The sequence below is a fragment of the Chelonoidis abingdonii genome, chromosome 7 (genome assembly GCF_003597395.2).
Source record: "Chelonoidis abingdonii isolate Lonesome George chromosome 7, CheloAbing_2.0, whole genome shotgun sequence".
In the NCBI taxonomy this organism is placed as follows: Eukaryota; Metazoa; Chordata; order Testudines; family Testudinidae; genus Chelonoidis; species Chelonoidis abingdonii.
The window spans coordinates 50,830,874-50,850,079 of NC_133775.1; the positions used below are offsets into that span (position 1 = coordinate 50,830,874).

General features: G+C 38.6%; 1 protein-coding gene across 4 annotated transcripts in view; it reads left to right on the forward strand.

The window, feature by feature from the left end:
* BRINP3 (BMP/retinoic acid inducible neural specific 3) overlaps positions 1-19,206 on the forward strand; it is a 348,258-nt gene that overhangs the window by 243,728 nt on the left and 85,324 nt on the right. For all 4 annotated transcript variants that reach the window (XR_012656261.1, XM_032768511.2, XM_075067860.1 and 1 more), the window contains exon 5: positions 16,145-16,250. Coding sequence is in view for 3 of the 4 variants with exons in the window: in XM_032768511.2 (XP_032624402.1) it covers positions 16,145-16,250 (106 nt within the window). In the remaining variant the exon portion in view is untranslated. The remainder of the gene's footprint in view (positions 1-16,144; positions 16,251-19,206) is intronic.

The window sequence follows — 19,206 nt, forward strand, 5'->3', positions numbered from 1 at the left end:
ACTTGTTCTTCAGTTGGCTATGGTGTCTTCCAGGAAATACAGTTTAGACAAGACTTGATTTTCTAATATAATAAAAACAAGCAGCAAGGACAAAAATGCATAATGAAAAGACACTTTTTCCTATCTATAGATCACTTAATAAAGCAAATGCAATATACACTGGGAAACACAACAAAATATATTTAGTTAGGAGTCAGGACAAATACCAGGGAAATAGGATCCTAGTTCAGCAAAGCACCTAAGCATGTGCTTAACATCCAGCACATACCCATAGCTACCTTCATAGTATGAAATATCTCTCTAATGCTGTCAAAGCTCTTCACAGGCGCTCTGCAGAGTTGTAGCTCCACAAGCTAAGTGGGCAAGTCTCAGCTGAATTCTTCTCCATCAAACACATGGGTCAAAGTAACAGCAAAGCAGCACAGCTTACTGCCAGCAGAGTTTACAGTATTTTACGCTGCTTCCTTGTCTGTGCTATAGACCTGCTGTCGAATCTGCATGAGGAGGATTCCAGAGGTATCCCAAGCCACAGTCTGAGAAGCATGGCCCCTTTCAAATGACCAAGCAAATTTATTTAATCTCCATTAAATATTTTCTTTATCACTATTGTTCGTAGATTCTAAGGCCAGAGGGACCATTGTGATCAAGTGTTGCTTAAGCTCATTCTCTCCTGTTACTCAATCCTGCCTCATAATGCTGATTCTGTAGTAACATACATTTCCCCCCAAGATAACAGATTGTGATGTCAAATAAAAATCTAATTCTAACTTTACTGCAGACTCAAGTTAGAAAAGAAAAGTTCTGAGGGAAAAAAAACCCACAGAAGTGGTAAAGAGATAAAATAAAGTTTCTCAAGTTTGCTTCAGTGTAAGAAGTCCTTCATAAATGCAAATCAGTGTCCAACATTCAATGCTTTAGTTTAAGAGCTCAAGATCATTCATGGTATTAAAATCCTTTGTAGGAGATTTGTTACCCACATGCAAATCCTCTCTCAGAACCTTCTGCCTAAAGTCCAGCTTTAGCATATATTTAAACTAAATGCTTTCAAGAGCTCTCTGTAGGCCTTTTTATGTCTTACTACATTTCTCCTCCCACATCAGGATAAATTTCTTGTTGCTTTGTAGAGGCAAAGAGCAATTCCCTGAAATCTCTATCATACTGTTTTACTTCCTTAGAGAGCTGTTAGAGCTATTTGCTCTGACTTTGGAAGTTAGTCTTATGCCCTTAACCCCTTGTGAATATCTTATCCTCCAGGATGTTGTAATAATACTTAGTAAAAGAAAGGAATGTGATCCAGTAGGAAGCATATAGTCAAGAGTTCTGGATTCTATTCCTGCCTCATTCTATGACCTTGGGGCAAGTCATTTGCACTTCTCTGTGCTTTTCTTTCTCTCATAATTAAAATGGGAAAAATAATATATATGTATCTCACATGAGAGTTGCGTGGCTTAATTCCTTTATGTGTGCAATGCACTTTGCAATCTTCAGAAGAAAGGTGCTTTAGATTAGTAAAAATGGGTAAGTGTAATTGTCCCTATTTTGTAACATCTGATCAATTGTTGTTTTTTTTTAAATTCTGTTTCATTGTGACAATTTTCTGGATACCCAGGACTGTGAATCACCGTGTTATCCGCTGCCTCCAGCAAGAGGAAGTCTTGCGTGGGATAGCTAGGTATTAGGTACCAAACATCACCCATCTGTCAGCCAGTCAAGCACTCCCTTCAGGGCTATGTCAGCCCTGTCTTCACTTGTAGGTTAAGAAGTGCACCCAAGTCTCTGAGTCGCCTGGAAGCATGTCCCTGTTATAAGTTAGCCCAACACAAGCTGCTCACAGAAATTCCAGATCCTCTCCTCCCCAGTTTACCAGTTTTACCATAAATCACTGTTCTTGTATAATACACAGCACTTGTGAACACTTAAATCAACAACAAAAAAGGTTTATTCAAGAAAGAATAGTGGTTCCTCTAGAAACAAGAAAGTGTGGTAGAAACAAATGGTTACAATACAAAACAAAAGCATAAAATGTGAACTAGGGCCTACACGTATTAATCATAGAAGTTACCTTTCCTACCTTATAAAGTAGGTCTCTTTCTCCCACCTGCTCCCTCCCTCCCTCCCAGCCAAAGTTCAGTCTATTGCAGAGGAGACTGCTTTCCAGGAACCAGGATCCAACCTTTCATAAAACACCCCTTCTTAACAAGAATTCTCCTCAGTGAATGAATGAAAAGTGTCTTTCTCCACCCTGTGATATAATGAATCAATCTTTAGTCTTTAGTCACAGTTCAGGCAATTCCCTTTCTGCTATAATGTTCCTTTTTACCTCCAAGTGGTTTTGAATGTTTGCAGTCATCTTTGATAGGTTTCCATTGACTCTTCTGGGATGGGGAAAGGGAAGACAATAGATCCTTGCATGAAATCACTGGCTTACAAGGGACGGGTGACAACTCTATCCCCCTTGATTGGGCCTTCTCTGAGACAGAGGATCCCCTTTTGCACAATAAAGTATAGCTTTCAATATAACTATATTATTCCATAATTATTGCCAGTACACACATCTTACAATGCTTATGAGTATTGATAAGTTACAAACTTTCAGTAGATACCTCACATGCAGCCATTCACAGATAAATACCATGAAAGTGGTGTATTAGGTGCAGTGAGTTTGTCAAGTTTGAGACAGGAGTTGCTTGTACAAAACAGTGAACCATTTGCTAGTTGGCAAAAAGGGACCTCCGTGTCACCTTCATCTCTTGGATTTCATCAAAAATAGAACTAAGCATCACCAGCCTCTCTGATGGAAATAAAGGGTAGTCCATATAAAAGTTATTGTAAAGGGAGAAAGCATATTCTGGTTTGTCAGGAAAAGTATTACATTATATGGGCATTCTGGAGATAAGGCTGGCAAAAAAATCAATGTGTGAAGTCCCACCAGTGTAAGGGCAGTTTGAGAACTAGACATTTATTCATAACTCTGATGAAACAATATGGGATGTTAATTAAAACACAAAACCAGAATAAAATACTATGAAATATAAACAGAACAAAATCTTGGACCAAAGACTATCCTATATCTAACCTAGCAGTGGTTCTAAAATGAAAAGCTTCTGAAAGAACATCATTTGCCAATGCTGAGAGATGTCTCAAGGCAGATGTGTAGGTGGAGAGGGTTCCACGTGTTGGGATGCAGTATATAATGTAATGGGTGGTTATGGCTAGGGCTTTTAATCTAACATATTTTGAGAGGAAATAGGTAGTCTTCCTCTGCAACTGCGCTTCACCACAATACCTTCATCTGAAGAAGTGGGTTTTTTACCCACGAAACCGTATGCCCAAATAAATCTGTTAGTCCTCACTGTTCTTCACCACAATGATATTTACTAGGCTCTAGCGTCACAAGTAATTTCGATGGAGACAAAATGAGCTTGTGGAAGGTGGAGTTCCCACCCTGCTGAACACAAGGTAATCCAAATCCTTCCTGGAGTTCGCTTTTATTAGCAGCAGATGGCTGCCACAAACTCTGTACTTTGGCTCAGGCTTTCTCTCCTCAAACCGGTCTCTTCCTATTAGGACAGCCTATGTCCCACTCCTACTTCCCCATACTCAGGGAAACATGCCAACCCCTCTTTTATACTGGTTAGAGTTAGAAAAAAACAAACCTGTCATTATGAAGGAGAAGCAATTACCCTGCACTTATGCATGGTTTTAGAAAGTGTCTGACTTTTGTTACAGAGTCAAGGAGAGATTAAAAATAAAAATGTTTGCACAGAAACCTATATTCTTTGAATACTCTTAAAACATTAATGTAAGATGCACATTACAAAAGATCCATGTAAGGTCTAACAAAGAGGCTTTAAAATTTGATAGGCCTGTGGAGCTCCAGGTGTAAGCAAATTAAGAGTATTTGAAGGATTTTCCAGTTGAGCACATACTCTGCCTGGCTATGTTGTCTCTTGAGCCTAATACCAAGAGCAGCCTTGTTTATATTAAATATGTTCTTCTTGTCTAGTTCATGAAATAAAGATATCAAGAACCACTACATTGTTATCTGAAATTCTCCAAAGGGTAGCTATGGTGCTCATTCACTTACCTTTTTAAAGTGGGGATGAATTACAGGCTGGTGGCTAAGCTAGATCAAGCAGCCTTACCAGTATGTACTTATAAGATGGTGTTAGGACTGTCGACTCATGGGCTGGTGAACTCACCTGCTGTAAATCGACATAGATTGATTTATTTCCACAAGGCTACATCACTTGTTAGTAGGTTAGGAACTGCCTTCCATGAAGGATTTTATACATCAAGAAAGACTTCTCTGTGGAAGATATATGGAGTTTGAAGATTTTCAACTCAACTGTTTTTGTTTGTTGAGGTCTTTTTTTGCTTTTCTATTTTATTTAGCTAATCTATTATTTTTCTAAGTTTCACTGTGGTACCTAAATGCCTTTAGAAGTACTCAAAGTTACAAGTACTCTACTTAATTATTTAGTCTGGTAATCCAATTTAGGAAGCCTAGTTAGTCTAATGCAGAAATGTTTATAGTCTTATGACCTGGGCAGAGTCAAGAAATTTGGATTCTATTTCCAGTTCTGTCACAGACATACCATGTGACATTAGGCAAATTATTTCATCTCTCTGTGATTCTCTTTCCTTCCCATCCTATATCTGTCTTGTCCATTTAAACATCTGCTTACCTTTATGTCAGATATATAAATACCATGTGAGTGTGTAAGTGTTTTGGGGGAGGACAAAATCATATTGGACTTCTTTTTTTTTTAAGAATAAAAATACTGAAATGAAGTCCCAATGATCAAATATTTGTAAGAGTCCTTGGGAGGATTAGATCTTTTTAAAGTGGCACATTGTGATTTTAGATCTATCAGGGGCCAGTCTGCAGCAAAGCTAGTCCCCTGGCAACCTAATAAGTGCAGCTAACCCTGATAGAAACTGTCCAATTTACTGTGCCACGATTGGTTACAGGAGTCAGCAGGATGATACTTAAGCTCAGTAGCAGCATCAGTCCAGCATCCCAATTGGTCACCTTTTATGGGTACATAAGGGCTTTGATAAAGAAAGGGAAAAGGTTTGTGAAATTCTGATTTCTTAATGTAAACAAATTACATTACACTCCAACCATTAGGCCAGACTGACAAGAACTCAGTCACTTTGAAGTTTTCTGTTTATTCAAATACAGTGAAGGCTGATGATATAGGATGGTAGACAGGAAGAACAGACATGCCACTGTATGCTCAGAGGCACCTTACAGCTGCAGGGAAAGCACATAATACATCTCACTCAAAACAGAGTTAACAACAATGAGCTACCATTGTTAATATCTGTTCTAGATGGGGTAATCATTAACATGAAGTGACATGATGGTTGTACCCCATTAGGTCTTGATGTTACAGAGGTTCACATGGGATGACTTTTGAACCCACCCACCACCTCATTACGGAATCATGGCCCTAGAGATGAACTCTGCTATTCTGAAGATCCACTTGCACACATGAATGGAAAGTGGTGAGGCACAAAGGCAGTTAGTTGGTTTGGCATGTGCTAGTAAGTCTGGTATGGGCATAGCTCCTTCTGTCTCTACACATTTTGTGTCTTGAGTTATTTTTCAACCAACTGCTTTTTCCTATGTACCTTTTCTTCCTTTGCCTTCTCTTAAGTAGGCCTTTCTATCATTATTTATCTGAAATAACACTGGTCATCTCACTAATCATAAAGCAGAGAATTCCCTGTGAAAAACATTATCCAATTAATATTTGGCTGAGACTATAGAGGCCCCGCTGGAGTTGTGTGGCTTAGTTGTATCCCACTCAAAGTTAGCCTTATGGCAGAGGATCTGTGCAATCACAATCCTGACATCATGCTTCTAGAAGTTCCCCTATCCTTGCACAGCTGAGAATCCAAACACCCTGCCTTCTTCCCCAGCTGTTCCTTGTGTAACCCACATGCCTCCTGGGTGTGGTTATCTGTCCCATCTAGTGGCACTGAGACCACTTACAGAGAGACAGGGAGATTAATGAGTCTGTTTTAGAGCCTTAGCTAAAATCCAGTTGGCTTTTAGCTTATGCAGTAGAGGCTCATGCTCTAAGCTTCAGAGATCCCATGTTTGATCCCACCCACAATTGCTTCTCAAGCTAGAGTTGGGGCCAGAAGCTTGTCTGCAGGGATGTGGACTGAAGTCCCTGTTGGGGAAGAAATGCAGATGGGAGAGGAAAGTGCTTACTGTGGGCAGTTCCCGTGGGAGGATAGAATATAATACATTTGTTCCTCCAAAACCTGAAGCTTTTGTTCATTTCCAATCGTTGTAAAATGAGCCCCAAAGGATTCACAATAACACAGTCCTTGTCCTAACAGCTAAACATAAAGTTTAATATCTGATGGATTAATTTGAACATTATTGGTCTGATCCTTCGAAAATCAACAAAAGTTAATGAAGATGCATCAGTTTATACTGGCTGAGAGGATCTGACCTGAGATAAAGGGTAAAATTTTCAAAAAAGCACTTAAGTGACTTGGGAGCCATTTTCAGAAGGAACCTAGGCACCTAGCAGTCCTAGTCTCCCAATGAGATTTAGGATTGTCCTAAATTATGGCATTATTTTGAAACGGGACTTAATGAATCCTAAGTCACTCAGGCACTTTTGAAAATGTTACCGTAATTGTACAGATTTCGAAACAGAGTCTGCATTAAGCATATGTTTACATCAAGCAACATTCTTTAAGATTAACTGGCGAGACCCTTGAGTTTCACTGAATGTTAATAATTCTTTTGCTAATGCTAATAGTCAGCCTTGATAAGATTACCTGATATTATTGGAGGTAAGTATTAATGGATATTTTTCCTGGGAAATAACATTGGACAATAAATTAATGCATTTTTCTGAGACAAATTTCAGAGTACAGATTTTTGGTAAGCAAGGGAGCATAAAATGTTATATGATCCCCCTTCCAACTTTGGACAAAGAAGATATGCATGTATTACAATTTTTCAAAACCTAATTATTATTTTTAGAATAATAGCAACAATAATCTGTGGCTGTACAATAAACGTGACATTTATTGCAACATTATTAAAAATCAGTTTCCAATCTGATATGTTCTTTCATAGTGTCTTACTAAAAGTTTATGAAAAATGGAGACTACAGGCTAAAGATTTGTTTTTGCTACAGAGGAAACTACACAATGTTAATGGAGTTGTAAAGAATGGCATCATGACTTATTCAGCAATATAGGTGAGATGTCACTGGACATTGATACATATAGGAAGAACATTGATGGATGGAGAACTTTTAAGGGTAAAGGTTGAGTGTTTTCTAAAATTAATTTAGTCCAACATCTTGGTTAAACATCTGAGGAGATTCAAAAAAGTCAGCTGTTACATTATGGCTCAGCTGAAAAAAATTCTGAAATTGGATCCACATTCTCTTGGGCCTGATGATAAACTCTGAAATGCTTCTTGCACTATCAAAATGGTCAATGGAGACTGGTATCATAGTAGAGCACAAAAGGATAAGGGGTTTCACAGTCAGATCTGAGTGGATAAGTAGGCAGAAATTGAATTATGATGGGTTTTAAAAATGAGGAAGAGAAACTTGAATTTGATGGAATGGCAGAGAGGGAGTTAATGGAAGGATGCAAATGGGGAGGTGACACAGGAAGATGATTTTACCAGAGATATTCTGAATAGAAGTAAGGCGAGCAAGGTGTGTGTCAGGAAGACCAGAGAGGGGGAGGCTGCAGTAATCAAGTTGAGAGATAGTGAGGGCGTTGCTAGTAGTTTTAGTGATGTGAGCTGTGTGAAAAAACAGGATCTTAGAGATATTATGGAGGAAGAAGCAGCAAGATTTGGACACAGGTTGGATGTACAGGTCTTCAAGTAGGATATGGTGATGAGAGCCATATACAGAGAAATGTTTAAACATATGATTTTCAAAGACGATGCTCTCTTTGTTCGACTGAAATATGTTTCCTTCTTCAGATGTGTTGCCTAATAATTCCTGTATAGGAGTTTCTCTTTTTTAAGACTGCTTCTGCTGTAGAAAGGTATGGGAAAATAATAGAATTAAAATAACATGTGTGAAGTAAGGGTGTGTGTGTGTTTGTCTTTACCCCTTTTTTCATCTCCTGTTTAAATCATAATTATTAGAACTGCTCATTACTTTTTTTACTTGACACTTTTCCTGTCCCCTCCCCAAAAGGAAAGCTAAGATCATGGTGCTGTCTTCAGGCCCTGCTCTGCTCTTGTTGGCATGACAGCAGAGCCCTGCTGCTCCTGCTTCTCCTCCTCTCCCGACAGCCTCAACTCCTGTACTGAGCATCTCCCTGCTCCTGCAGACGCAGGGGGTAAAGTGTTCTACTCCATATACCCTCCTGAGGTGATCTAACAGGGAATGGGTCTGAGATGCTCTTCACACACACATGCCTAGGATGAAATCCTGACTCCACTAAGGCCAATGACAGAACTTCCACTGACTTCAAAATGTCACCTCTAGTCTCTGTGGTCTCAGGTAGGTTGCTTCAGCCATAGACTGGATCAATGTAGCTGAACCCATAGAGACTCAGGAACCTCTCATTGCCTGTAGTGACACCATGAGGCCTGAATATTAAAAACAAAAACTCAATGTGTCTTTAAAAAATGATTTAAGCTAAACATTAACTGTTTTTAATCATAACTGTACGGCTCTTTCAGAGGGCAGAGTAAGGTGGCTTGAATTTATTTCCATATCTTAAAATATTTGGTTCTCTTATAGAGTAATCTTAACTCCGAATTTTCTGGATTTGTAATGCTTGGTTTTGGGATAACCACAGCATCCTTATAATAGGTTTTTGCTGCTACATTACTACTATATACTCTTAGCTATTTTTTTTTAATTTATATAGTTAAGAGTAGAGAAGAGAGGGAAACATCAAACAAATCTTCTTGGGAAGTTCTATTGATGTGTTCAAGCAAAGTCTGTGCCAAAAAGAGAAATAGCTTTTTAAAAGGCCTCATCCTACTTCTATTTAAGTTAATGGCAGTTTTGCAATTGATTTCATGAAGAGAACAAAGATTCACAATCCTGTTTGTTATGTCTTATAACAGTAGAATCTGTGATGTGATATAATGAGAAGGATTCTGGCTCTGCTGAGCTAGTGGTCTCCTCAGACAATAATTCCTATGATGTCATTCACGTTGCTGCTAGAAAAGACACTGAAGATGTTATATTCTTACAAGCTATATAACAGATACATTACTATAATGTTTTAAAATATTGCATAAAAGATCTCTAACTCTCTGGGTGATGTGGATTGATATATGCATCCTCCTGATACATCCATATCGCTGGTTGTGTGGCAAATGCCAGTGTTTGACAGGTTAGTGAGGTTTGCTTTCTTTTGAGTTATGCAGCCATTAGTGTGATTCAGGTTTCTTTTATTGTGACATTAAAAAAGGGCAGCAGAGGAGTACCTTTCACATTGTGAAGAGCGTGAAGAAGTAGCTCCTGAAGGCAAGGCTGTCTTGTTAAAATATTGTAGAGCATGGAAGATGAGATCCCTAGTCTTTTATATACATATGGTTCCTATTCATTTGATTCTCCTTTTTAGGGTGTAATAGACTTTGCCAGGAGTTGCATCTGCACTTTCTGCAATGTGGCTGGAGTGTGGAGTTGTTGGAAGGCGAGGTCCACCCTCTCAAACCATGGCTAGGGAATGGAGCTGGTGTGAAGACGTCCCTTCCCTCTCATCAGTTGATATTGGCTGAAGTAGCCACTGCAGCCCTTTTCCAATGGTTGTATGGGTTACTGAGGCCCCCACGCAAACATGAATTTGCAGCACCTCTATGAAGCTGCACCAAACCTTTCCGCACCCAGCTATAATCCTTTCTGTGACATACTGGATGCGCACAGCACCCACTGGTCACTCCGTCAGCAGACTCCCAGTGCAGCCTCTATGCAGAGCTTAAAGGGTGCGAAGGCATTTTGCACCCTGGCTGAATTTTGCCCTTTAGTAAATAGTGCTTTGTACATATATCAGAGGAACTCAAATCACTATGGGCCACACACTTCCACTCTCACTCACACAGAGTAGCACTTTACTACGTTATTAGTCCCATCGAATGACGTATGGAGTAAGTATGAGGGGCAGTGGCAGAATCTGGCCCTGTCTATAAACATTAATTCAGCATCATAAAACCATAAGAAAGAAGTATTTTTAACAAGTAAACTGAGGCACCAAATGACAAAGTGTTATAAAATCCTGGAGCACTGACTCCCAGTTTTATTCTTTAATCAAAGCATAACTCTCCTTTGTCACAACTAGAATTGTATGTGCTGAGTTTACCAGGACCACTCATTTAAAATTTAACATGTTAAACAGTATTGGTCAACACCAAGATGGATGTGCACTTAGTTGCTTGTTCATAGATAAATGGTACCATCTCATTCTCCTCAGGGCTGGCTTAGTTACCTTCTTGGAAGCCAAATATCTTTTTAAAGACTCTTTCACACAAGATGAGGTAGGGACTTGCCGTGGGCAAGTAGTTAGAAATATTAGCAGCATGAATTTTAAAAAGAATCAGTAATGTCTGCATAATTTTTTTCCTTTTTGGTAGAAAAGCCTTGTTATAGACTTAATTATCACTGACAAAAAATACACAGTTTCCTAGGGAAATACTACCTACTGATAACACAGAATTCAGTCCTGCTGCAGAGCTAGGAGGTATATTCTCAGTGCACTTACAATCGGGTCATTATCACCATGGTTCTGAATCTTAAGTGACTGAAAATGGTAGGCAGTTGTCTCATTAATGCCAAATGTTATAGTTTATTTCTGGGAATTGAAAATCGTGCTACCCAGGGAAACCTGTGCTGTGATAATCCTTGGAAACAAGGCACTTGAGAATAACCTGCCTGCCTCACATCAAACTGGTTTATGCAACTTTAGTTCTTGTTTCTTGGGGTTTTGGGTTAATAACCAGCTTTGTTCTGTAATATTTTTATTACGTGAACTTGTGTTCTTTGTGGTCAATAGGTATGGTGTTTATAGAACAGGAGTGAAACCAAGATGCTTTTCTTTCATCTTCCACCACTTATAAATTAGTCTTGCCACTGTAGTTTGTGCTTTGCGTTACACAATATGTATTATTCTCTACTGTTGATAGCTACCTTATACTGTTTACCTTCAGACTTAACAGTTCCTATGCATTGCGTACAATCACAATTCTACATCTGAAAGACAATTACATACATTCATTTTCCCCTCCTCCGCCAGCCTTGATGCAATCACTGGAATCATGCTGACATCATAAAAGTAAATGGCAACACTCATGCCAGTTTAGGTGGCAGTGGGACTCAAAAGGATTCAGTTTGGACCATTTGCTATGCTTGTAGTCATCTTTGTCATTAAAATAACGTATAAAAAATGAACCGCTTGCACTTGGAGAAATACAGCAGTAAACAGTGGAAGTGGCTTTTGTAAATGACTATAATTTCATTTCCCTACTATTCCAATTCTTTCTCAGGATACACCTTCTGTTCAGTAGGATATATATATTTGTAGCAGGAATTTATATAACTACATCAATTTGATCACTGTTAACAAGCACCTCTAGAGAGGTAGAATTTCAGGCAGCTTCATTATTGGCCTTTTTTCCTTGTGCACAACAATACCGGACTTACATTTTTGTTTCACAATAGAAATTGTTCGATGCCATGTTTAGCATGTGGCACCTAAGAATTGCAGGGTGAAGGGGTTTCATCAGAGGAAAGCTCTACTTTTTCTAAAGTCAAAATGACATATATATAATCAATATAATTTTGAGTGAAAGAGTAGATTGTGGGCCACATCCTCAGCTAGGGTAGAGTGGTATAACTCCATGGGTATCAATGAAGCTACAGCAACTGAAGGTCTGGTTCTGTGATTATAGGCACATCCCTGAGCAAGGGGTAGGGCATACACTGCACCAACTCAGGCAGCCTGGGAAATACTGTGACATGGAGATACATGTCCAAGTAACTTTCTTGTTTCGTCCTTGTCCAGAGAGGAAAGAGAGCGCTACTAATTGCTGCTGGCCTATATTTGCAGCACATTAAAACACTCCCGGTGGGCCAGCTCACAGGTACTCCCCTTGCACCTATTTGCAGGTACGTAACCCAAATCACAATCTAGCCCTAATTATTTGGACACACACACAGGGTTTGTTTTTGTTTTTTAAGTTTCGTGATTGGTTATTGTCATAAACAGATAGTTAAGGGTTAATGTTTCTTTTACTTGTAAAGGGTTACAAGCAGTGAACCTGGAACACCTGACAAGAGGACCAATCAGGAAACAAGATACTTTCAAATCTCGGTGGAGGGAAGTCTTTGTGTTGTGTTGTTTGTTTGTCCATTGTTCTCTCTGGGTTTTGAGAGGGGGCAGAGATGTAAGCAGATTCCTCCAATCTTTCTGAAAAAATCTCTTATGTTCAAAATTAGTAAGTACCAGTAGAAAGGCGGTTTTAGTCTTTTGATTGTTTTCTTTATTTGCAAATGTGTATTTTGCTGGAAAGATTTTAACTTGTATTTTGCTGGGAGGATTGTATCTCTGTTGCAACTTGTATTTGTGCTGCGGGGAGGACTCTCCCTGGTGTCTATAAGCTGAAAGACCCTGTAACATTTTCCAACTGGATTTTACAGAGACAATTTTTACAATCAAAAGACTAAAACTGCCTTTCTACTGGTACTTACTAATTTTGAACAGAAGAGATTTTTTCAGAAAGATTGGAGGAATCTGCTTACATGTCTGGCCCCTCTCAAAACCCAGAGAGAACAACGGACAAACAAACAACACAACACAAAGACTTCCCTCCACCAAGATTTGAAAGTATCTTGTTTCCTGATTGGTCCTCTGGTCAGGTGTTCCAGGTTCACTGCTTGTAACCCTTTACAGGTAAAAGAAACATTAACCCTTAACTATCTGTTTATGACAGTTATAAGCACTTAAGTTGAAGGTAATTTATGGATAACTGTTTTGCCCTTCCCATCCAGACCTCAGCAAAGCAACTCCTGATGCTCCCATAATCAAGTCAGTGGTAATGCCCCCCTATATTGAATTGCCTTGAATCATCCATCTGAATGACAAATGAATCTGCAAGCATAAAATGAGAGTCTGTAATGATGCTAATTACTAATCTTCCTTAGTCTGATACCTCAAGAGAGCCAAGCAGTAAATGAGAATGAATAAGCATTATACATTTGGTCACATAAATCCTGCTTTTAATGTTACATTGTAGGGTCACCTTGCCTTAAAGACAAATGGGTTCAAAACCAACAGTCTAAGAATAACACAATGTGGAAAAGGGTCTTTAAAATTATTAACCATGATATTTAAAAAATAGAATAAATAATACAGTAATCATGGTCTCCACTCTTCTAGCAGACACACGCTAGCTCTACTTGAGTTAGCATAACCAGGAGTTAGGTGGGCTTGTACGCTTGTGGCTAGCCTACAACACCCATGCTATTTTTAGCATGCTAACTTGAGCAGGGTAGCATGTGTCTCTGTACCCATGCAGGGAGGGACACTGCCAGCTGCAGTGCAGACATAACTGCAGAGGGTCAATGCTGCATACTTTCCCAGAGTGCTTCTAAAGACATTGAACCTGCCTCCAGACCCAATGGGCCTGAGTCTCCATTGCTCTGAGTATAAAATGGACATAAGCAGCTAACAAATCAGAATAGCAGTGTTTTTTTATATTCACTTTGCACAGGTGCAGGGCAAAGGATGATCAAGTGCAATGCCTTTCAGAGCTAAGGGGTGTGACCCACAGCCATATCTACTTTGCAGGTGGTGGTGGTGGTTCACAGGCTACTACAGAACAATGTGTGTGTGAAGCAGCATGCAAATGTAGGGGACTACATGGTGTTTTTAAGGTTAGCAATAGGAAGATAAAGATAACCTCCTAATTTGTACAAGAGCTTTTTAAAGTACAATATTTCTCCTTCTTAAAAGACTTCACCTGAACTGATAATATGTAACTGATTTATCTAACGCATTTGCTTATTTTAAGTGTGGATCTTGAAATCAAGTTCCCCAACCTCATAACTTAGGCTCGTTCTCCAAGAGATCCTAAAGGAACATAGCTGGGGGAGATTGCAAGAACAGTTCTTTATATTACTTTTGTCCTAGCTTCTCCTTTCTCTTTCTGTCTGCTCCCAGATGGAAAGCCAATCAAACTCCAGAGCCTAGTTCAGTACTGCACCTGATATGAGATTGGAGCATGACTTGGGTAGGGATAGAAGGTAGCTTTACACAACCTTTTCACCTTCTCTATCTCAAAGGTGTTGGTGGCTTCTTTGGCCTCCCTGTGCAGACTAGAGAAGTTTGAGATGCTGCCCAAATTGTCAGCAGTCTCTCTGGCCTAGTTCAGCATCATAGAATAACAGCAGCATGATAGCTAGCCATGGCCATAACCCCAGCACACCTGCTTGCTGGGGAGCTCTTGCAGTGGGGTGGCATAGAGACAACTAACTACACCTACTGAACCTCTAACAGCAATAGAATCCCCAGAAGCTGGGAATGACAGTTTACACTGGCAGAATTGGTGTAACAGGGCCTCAGTAATGAACTAGGCTCCATAGGAATCAGTTTTATTTTTTGTTGTGTGTTGACTTTCTATTCATAGGTTAGGGCCCCCAACTAAAATAAAACAATCACCATTGTAAAACAACCAAACATACTTGAATTATTCTGTTTTATTTTTGTCTTTCCATGCCTGTCATTAATTAAGAAAAGCAAAGTCAGAATTGCTGGAATTAACTGTACTAACTGCACTAATGTCTAAAGAAAAAGTAGAAGGGATTGAAAACAATTTGGAAACAAAACAACCTGAACTTTTGGCTCAAATGGAAATTGCACTTCAACTTACTTTTGGTTAGAAAGAGAGTTCAACTTACTGAACAAGCTAAGGGTTCTTGTGCATCAAGATGTCAGATGGAATTGAAAGTAGAAATACCCAGGGGAACAGTCTCAGCCATACTGGTAACATCACAAGAACAGTTTTCTCACAAGATTCCTATCCTCAGTTATGGATTCAAGGCTTGATTGTCAGTTTACAGTCTATCGCATAGGAAGGGGCAGGAACCATTGTGCTGTCCCTGAAAAAGCTCAGGTGTTCTTGGTAAAAAGTAGCAGTAAGTTACCAGCTCCTGTGTGCAAGGAGGAAATGGGGCAAATGTGACTCCTTGCCTCAAAGGGCTGCTGCTGGCTATCTAAGTTAGGTACCATCCTTTAGACAGAGCTGTGCCTGAAGTCACGATCTAGTCCTTAACATAGTTTTACAAAGCTTAAAAAATATCTTCATGTTACTGCATAAAGTATGCAGAATTACTCTCTTTGTCTGAGATTCTTTTCACAGCCATTAATTAAATAAACTTCATGTCCGCAGTCCCATCTCTTTCCTTGCAGTGCATCAGCCTCACCCCCCATCATAGAGCCCCATCTGGAATTATCATGCTCTGATCAGTTCAGCTGTGTTTTGACTCTGTAGCTGGACATCACAGGTGCTTCTGATTACAAACAGCTTGAATTTCTATAGGAGACTGGCCTTATTTTAGATCATCTCCTAATTGACAGGCATCCAACAAGTTCAGGAGCTTTTGTAAGAACATTTCATAAAAGGTAACACTAGAGTTCAAAAACCTTATTTTCTGCTAAGTTACACTGAAATAAATCAGAAGCCTATCCACTGAAGTCAGTGGAATTAGTCTTGTGTAAGGGTGGAATGAATAAGATCAGAACCAAGCCTCACATCTCTAGTGCAGAGTTTCCTACAGCTTTGTGCACTGGTGTGAGAATTAACTTTGTTGCAAGCTATAGTCTAATTTATAGTGAACTCACATTAACACTCAGCCATGAAGAAATGTAACATCCCTTAAGTTCTTGGGCTGATAAAGCTTATTTTAAGGAATCCCTTGCTATGGAAATAACACCAAAAAATTTAATAATACTGGTAAAATATTTGTAGTGATACTTTTAGATGATAAAATGAGAGAATGTTGCATTATCAGCATACAAAATATACAACCTGCTGATTTGGATGGGAGTTTCATTAAACAAACTCTTAACACCATAACTTGTTTTGTATAATGTAGCAAATGGTTTTCCATTCTCTTGCCATTAGGTAACAGAAACCCGGACTGGTCCTCTTGGCTGCAGTAACTATGACAACCTAGATTCTGTCAGTTCTGTTCTGGTTCAGAGTCCTGAAAATAAGATTCAGTTGCAAGGTACGTAGGTGCAATTTTGTTATTTTTTTATGGAACAGGAGGATATATTTTTTTCTCTTTTTTAACCTTTTCTGCCCTCAAAAAATGTCATTTCCCTAATTTTTTGTCCAATAAGCACATTCTGGACAAAGTGAAGGAAGTGTCAGTAATTCATGTTGTGTTTGAACTAGAAATATTGTCAGTACGGATCAGAAAATAATGTAAGTCTGTTAACATTTTACAGCCTTATTTAGCAATCAATCATGTATGCACTCTTTACCCAGCGAAAACTTCCAAAGTGTACACTGAACAGGAAATGACATTTAGGCCCATTATTACATCCTGGCTCATATTGAGTAGTCCCAATTGAAATTGATGGGACTATTTGAAGAGTAAATTTAGGCCACAGTTTTAAAAGTATATAGGTGTCTAAAGATGCAGATGGGTACCTGGAGCCAGATTTTCAGAAGTATTTAGTTGCCTAGTGAGATTTTCAAAAGAAAATAAACTTGTTAGGCACTTACTTGCAATTAAAATCAATGGGTGTTAGGTATCTATCTGCTTCTTTAGGTGCTTAAATATCTTTGAAAATCTGGGCCATAGTGTCTATGCCAAAAATACCCCAAAAGGTTATATGCCTAACTCCCATTAAAATCCAGGAAACTGAGACATCTATCCTGAATAAGCACTTTTGAAAATCCCATTAGGTGCTTATGTGGATCTTTAGGTGCTTAAATGCTTTGAAAAATCTACTCATGCCTAAAACCCTACATCAGCAAAAGTGGCAGAATCTAGCCATTGATCATTGCTTTTATCAGTCACACAAGGGGTACTGTGTACGGATGTTCAGTATCATTGCAGCTAACAGACCCAATTGTAGTTGCTTTACTCATTTGAGTAGGCCCAGTCACATGAGTGGGATTACTTGGTTTATAAACGGATCAAGATTTGGCTCGTTTTGCAAATTAAAGCTCCAGCCCTGCAAACACTTGCTGCTAATGCAATGTTTACATGTGCAAGTAGCACCCCTAATTTCCACTGAGCTGCTCAATTACTACTTGTATTAAATGTTTGCAGTATCAGGCCATAAATTGGCAAAATATACTATAAAAAGTGTTCTTTAGTTATCAAGAGAGACTATCAGGATTATTTTATCTCCCTGTTGAATATGTCCACATCCTTTTTTCTCCTACATCTGTCTGGCTAGCTGTTTATGAGGACATTAAGGACAGCATATATTAAACATCACATGATATTTTTAAGGCATAAAACAATTGGATAGATTATGTTATTTATATGGGGGCTCAGCTCTTCCACTGTGTCTGCAAAAATAATTTGCCATTTTGGAATGGTCTTTGATCACTCACATTTGTCAATAAAATAGGTAGAAAAGTGGTTATTACGTGAATCAAAGACAGATTTGATACATGCCATTGGATGAGCTTTAAAAATCATGATGTTATAGCTGCTAAAACTATTTTATATTTAATATAGTCATGTTGAACAAAGGCGCTTACTGGGATTTTCTTTTCACTTTGCAACTTCAAGGTTTTTCAGAAGTATGTCGATATGTTTACAATCATGGCTAAGTAACAACTGGTTTTAGCAATGGCATCAGTGTTCTCAATCCATTGCGATATGGCTTTAAACTTGCAAAATTTTATAATATTATTATTATTTATTAATGTATTAAAAACAAGGAAGATTTTCCTGTGAACTTGGACAAGCTCCTATATAGCAGAGGCATATATAGCAAATAACCTGTTAATCTATGAACTAGATTATGATACTCTTATTCACACTGAAAAGCAATTTGCTTTGCAAGTATTCCCATTGATTCCATTCAGATCGCTTTTGGAGTTAGATACTTAGAGTATCACAATCTGGCTCCAAAGCTTTGGCAAAAGATTAATATTAATAAGGTAGCTGGCTGTATTTTATTGTTGCTGTTTAATATTGTAACTAGCATGACTGACAGTCATAATTAAATTAGAATTCAGTAATTACCATATAATCATGCTACTCATTGGCATCATGCAAATAATACTCAGCTATTATAAAAGTAGATCTTAATTTCCTGTTGCAAGAATTCTGGATAATGACATATATTTAAAAAACAAATAAGATGTATTTAACTGTGAAAGTGTGTATTGCACTTTCACTTTTTCGGAACAAGGGGTGGGATTTTCAAAAGCACCAAAATAGTTAGGAGCACAGGGAGATTTTTTCCAGGGCAGGGGCACTTAGCCCAAACCCCCACTGACTTTCAGTGAGAGTTTGGGGCCTAACCCCGATTTGTGCCTCTGAAAATTTACCCTACAAGTCTCATTGACCTTCAGCAGAACTTGTGTTCCTAACTCACTTAGACATTTTGAAAATCCCTTCTGAGACATATAAATCAGTTTGGTGGTAATCATTTTGGTCCTGATCTAATATCTCCTGAAGTCAACAGGAATCCTGGAATAATGGATCTGGCCCTAGGGTCCCAATTCTGCAAGGTGCTGAGTGTGCCCCCTTGAGGCACTCCCAGTGAGAACTGGGTTCTCAGCACTTAATAAAAACAGATAGCAAATCTTCAATTGTATTTTTTGCAACATCATAGAAATACGTTTGACAATGAATCATCATATTTATATTTTTGCAGCATATTATTAAGACACTAAACACCTACATTAAAATGATAACAGAATGAAGCATAAGCATATACATTTAAAAAAAGGTGGTGGTTTTAGCTCAGAGTTTCTGTTCTTCCTCATTTGTCTTCACAGCTTTATGGACAGAAAAGGAAACAACAAAAATGTATTAAGGATAATGTGTGACTACACTTTTTTTCCCCCCATTTGCTTCCCTTTTCCCCCATCTTTAGTTACTCTACATCCATTTTTCCAAAGTTTATATTAATTGCTAATATCAGGATTGTAATTTCACTCCATTTTTTGGCTACAGAAATGCCCTTATGACTCTGGCTATATATTCA